Source organism: Echinops telfairi, unplaced genomic scaffold (genome assembly GCF_000313985.2).
Source record: "Echinops telfairi isolate 266 unplaced genomic scaffold, ASM31398v2 ScPeMD7_4225;HRSCAF=4972, whole genome shotgun sequence".
NCBI classification, from domain to species: Eukaryota; Metazoa; Chordata; class Mammalia; order Afrosoricida; family Tenrecidae; genus Echinops; species Echinops telfairi.
This window is the reverse complement of record NW_022108124.1, coordinates 21359344-21363724: the sequence shown is the minus strand read 5'-3', so window position 1 is coordinate 21363724 and position 4381 is coordinate 21359344. Positions and strand designations below refer to the sequence as shown.

At 46.7% G+C, this 4381-nt stretch overlaps 1 protein-coding gene across 1 annotated transcript in view; it reads right to left on the bottom strand.

The window, feature by feature from the left end:
* Positions 1-4381, bottom strand: part of LOC101656501 (ceruloplasmin) — a 46413-nt gene that overhangs the window by 25717 nt on the left and 16315 nt on the right. Inside the window, exons 8-9 of the mRNA XM_045295006.1 lie at positions 3960-4100; positions 3386-3597 (exon numbers count right to left, since the gene is read on the bottom strand). Coding sequence (XP_045150941.1) covers positions 3386-3597; positions 3960-4100 — 353 coding nt within the window. The remainder of the gene's footprint in view (positions 1-3385; positions 3598-3959; positions 4101-4381) is intronic.

The following is a 4381-nucleotide window of genomic DNA, read 5'->3' as shown; positions in this document are numbered from 1 at the left end:
GTAAGCATTTTTGAGCACTTGCTTCCTGCCAAAGGAAGGCTGTGATTATTCCAGAAACTAATAAAGCCTTGTGTGTGCTCCCAGGACATGAAGGTCTAGGTCAGTGGTTCTCAACCGTCCTCATGCTCTGGCCCTTTAATACAGTTCCTCATCTTGTGGTGACCCTTTGTTGCTACTTCATCACTATCATTTTGCTACTGTGATGAATCGGGCGACCCTGTGAAAGGGTTGTTTGACCCCCAGAGGGGTCGCGACCCACAGGTTGAGAACCGCTGGTCTAGGCCGAGAGAACATAAAATTAAAACTGAACTCACTGCCATCTAGTCGGTGCTGGCTCATAGCGATCCCACAAGACAGGGTAGAACTGCCCCTGTGAGTTTCTGAGACTCATTTATGGGAGTCAAACACCCCATCTTTCTCCCGAGGAATGGCTGGTGCTTTGAACTGCTGTTTTTGTGGATGGCAGCCCAACATGTAACCACTACGTGACCAGTACTCCTCAGCCAGAGAGATACCAGTAAAAATGATTATATGGTTTCCTAAACACATGTGCAAGGGACTAAAGAGAGCAAATTAACAAGATAATTTCCAAAGGAAGGGATCCTCAGGCTGAGTCGTAAAAACCCAAACCAGATTCATTGCACGGAGTCAATTCTGACTCACAGGGATCCCGCCCAGTGTGTGGGTTTGCAGGAGGAGAAAGCACATCTGTTTACCATGGAGGGGATGGTGGTTTAAAACTGCTGACCTCGGTGGTTAGCAGCCAAACGTAAAACTCACTATGCCACCCGGGCTCCCTAGGGTATTAAAAATGTCTCCTCTGCGATATCCCGCACTGACCCATAGCCCTCCAGGGGACAACTCTGGAGACACAGTGTGGGATTTGTGCCCGAGCTGACCCCACCACACCAAGGCAAAACACTAAGGACGTGCAGCAGAACAGCAAGGGAACAGAGCAAGAAAATCCTGAGGCAGTATCAAAAGTAGATTTTGGGGCCAGGACATGGCACCCCATCAGACCTGACCGGAAAACACTCCTAAAGGTCAACAAACAGACCTTGAACTATTTACAGGTTTTTCTTTCTTTCTTCTTTACTTGTTTGATTTTGTGTGTCACTGGCTTTTTTGTTGTTGCTGTCGTTGTTTTGTTTTTCTGTGTTGCTTTGTTTGGCGCTGTCTTGTCTTTATGTGCATATTATTCTCTCTGCAGGTCTATCTGGACAGGATAGGCTGGATAAACAATGTGGAGAAGAAAACAACAGGACTCATGGTTCCAGGGCGGACATGGGAAAGGAGGAGGTGGGGGAAAGGAAGTGGTGTTAGCCAACCCAAGGACAAGGGACAACGAGTGATTCAAAATTAGTGGCAAGGAGGGTGTGGGAGGCCTGGGAGGACGTGATCAAGGTCAATGTAACCGAGAGGAATTACTGAAACCCAAATGAAGGCTGAGCATGATAGTGGGACAAGAGGAAAGTAAAAGGAAATAGAGGAAAGAACTAGGAGACAAAGGGCATATATAGAGGCCTAAATACAGGCATGTACATATGTAAATATATGTATATATGATGTTGGGGAAATAGATCTATGTGCATATATTTGTAGGTTTAGTATTAAGATAGCAGATGGACATTGGGCCTCCACTCAAGTACTCCCTCAATACAAGAAAACTCTGTTCTGTTAAACTGACTTTCCATGATGCTCACGCTCCCGACATGATCACTGAAGACAAATGTGTCCATCAGCAAATTTGGTGAAGGAAACTGATGGTGCCCAGCTATCACAAAAGATATAGCACCTGGGGTCATAAAGGCTTGAAGGTAAACAAACAGCCATCTAGCTCAGAAGCAACAAAGCCCACATGGAAGAAGCACACCATCCTGTGTGATCACGAGGTGTCAAAGGGATCAGGTATCAAGCACCAAAGAACAAAAAATCATATCATAGTGAGTGAGGGCGAGTGTGGGGTGGGGACCCAAGGCCCATCTGTAGGCAACTGGACATCCCTTTGCAGTGAGGTTGTGGGGAGGAGACGAGTCAGTCAGGGTGCAGTGTAGCATCGACGAAACATACAACTTTCCTATAGTTCTTAAATGCTTCCTCTACCCCCACTATCATGATCTCAATTCTACCTTAGAAACCTGGATAGACCAGAGGATGTATACTGGTGCAGATAGGAACTGGAAACACAGCGAATCCAGGACGGATGAACCCCTCAAGACCAGTGGTGAGAGTGGTGATACTGGGAGGGTAGAAGGAAGGTAGGGTAGAGAGGGGGGAAAGATTTCAAGGATCTACATATAACCTACTCCCTGGGGGATGGACAACAGAAAAGTGGGTGAAGGGAGACATCCGACAGTGTAAGATATGACAAAATAATAATAATTTATAAATTATCAAGGGTTCACGAGGGAGGGGTGAGCGGGGAGGGAGGGGAAAAAATGAGGAGCTGATACCAAGGGCTCAAATGGAAAGCAAATGATTTGAGAATGATGAGGGCAACAAATGTACAAATGTGCTTGACACAATGGATGTATATGTGGATTGTGATAAGAGTTATATGAGTCCCCAATAAGATGATTTAAATATAACAAAAATAAAAAAATAAATATGTCTACTCATTTTGGCAGATAAACCAGTGAGGAAAGGTCATGCCAAAACAGCCAAGTCGATCTGACACCTCTAAAACAGTCTTCCACCACTTGTCCGTCTGTCTGTCATACCGTGGTGGCTTTCATGCTGCTGTGAGGTCACTGGCATTTCAAATATAGGGATACTCACATGGATCGCTTCCACCAGTGTTTTCAGACAAAGAACAAAGAGTCAGAAGACGGAATGCACTGTCTCCTTCTCAGAGATTAGCCACTGAAAACTTTGTGAACAGCAGCAGAACATTGTCAGATAGAATGCTGAAAGATGAGTCCCTCAGTGGGAAGGCATTAAAAATACAACCCAGGAAGAGCTACCTCCTCAAAGTAGAGTTAACCATCATGACATAGTGGTATTGGACCACTAGGCGTGGGTAAGCGTTGGACCACTCACTAACCATAAGATTGCTGGTTCAAACCCACCAACAGTTGCAAGGGGAAAGGATGAAGATGCAAAGATTCACAGGCAGGAAGCCCTTTATGGGGTCACAACGAGTTGAAATCGGCTAGAAGGCAGTGAGTTGGGTTTTGTTTTGTTTTAAGAACTTGTCAGGGTGGGTGCTTATCAAACAGAGAGAGACACATAGTTAGAGTTCAGGAAAGAATAGAACTGGGAGACACACACACAGAGCCCTCTGATTCCCGAGACCTGGGACAGTGCCATCCTCGTGTAGTTCTGCCTCATGGATCGCTCATCAGGGCATATCTCATGACGCAGGTATACAGAGCTCATGACCCACCTGTTTACCATCTGGTCCAAGACTCCCATTTCTGCACACGAGAAGGGGCCCGACAAGGCCGCTGTTGGTATCTCTGTTCTTGTTTGTGGAAGAGTAGTATAACCAGGTCAAGCAGTCAGGGTCAGTGGGGGTGGGACCCACCTCTATGGGAACATGCCACGTGTACACAAATTGTGTGCCAGGATTTACGTGTGAGGACCGTGGAGGGACACCTAGGAAGAAAGATGTACTGATCAAAGGGCGTGCAGCACCATGAGAACCCTAGTCTGGACTGGGAGATGTCTCCATGAGCCAGGATGAGGGTTGCGTACCTTGGGCCCTAGTGGAATTGGCAATGGAAGGAATTATCACCTTGATGAGTATACAGAGTTGTCATGATGTTCTAAGTGAGCTGTACCCCAATTTTACCATGAGCTTTAATTTGTTGCTCAGGTGGTCTGCTCCTAGAAAGATTTCATCCTTGGAAACCCTCTGCATCGGTTCTACTCTGTCATACAGGGTCCATCTGAGTCGGAATCACTAGACTATGCTCAACACCATCACCTACGTGCGCGCTCCTTCCTCGAAGACTTACTTTCTCCAGGTGTTCTGTAGAATGCGCCCTCGTTGTTCTTGCTGTAACGCAGCCCTTGAGGCTGAATGCTGAGCGGCACGGAAGCATTGTTGTAGAACGTGACCTTGAGGCTCTGCCCTACTTCTGCCTTGAGAACAGGGCCTGGAAATCAAAAGAGCTAGTAAGTGTGCTTGGTTTTCATGAACTGTATCAGTCCCGCTGTGTTATTTGAGCAGAGTCCCTGGGTGGTACAAAGAGTTAATGCAGTTGGCTGGTGACAGAAAGGTCGGAGGTTTGAGTCTACCCAGAGACACCTTGAGAAAGAGGCCTACTTCCATTGAAAAACCCTACAGAGCACAATTCTACTCTGACACACACCAGTTGATCGGCGTCAGAACTGACCCAATAGCAACCGGTTGGTTACTTGAGCAAGGCTCAGTAGC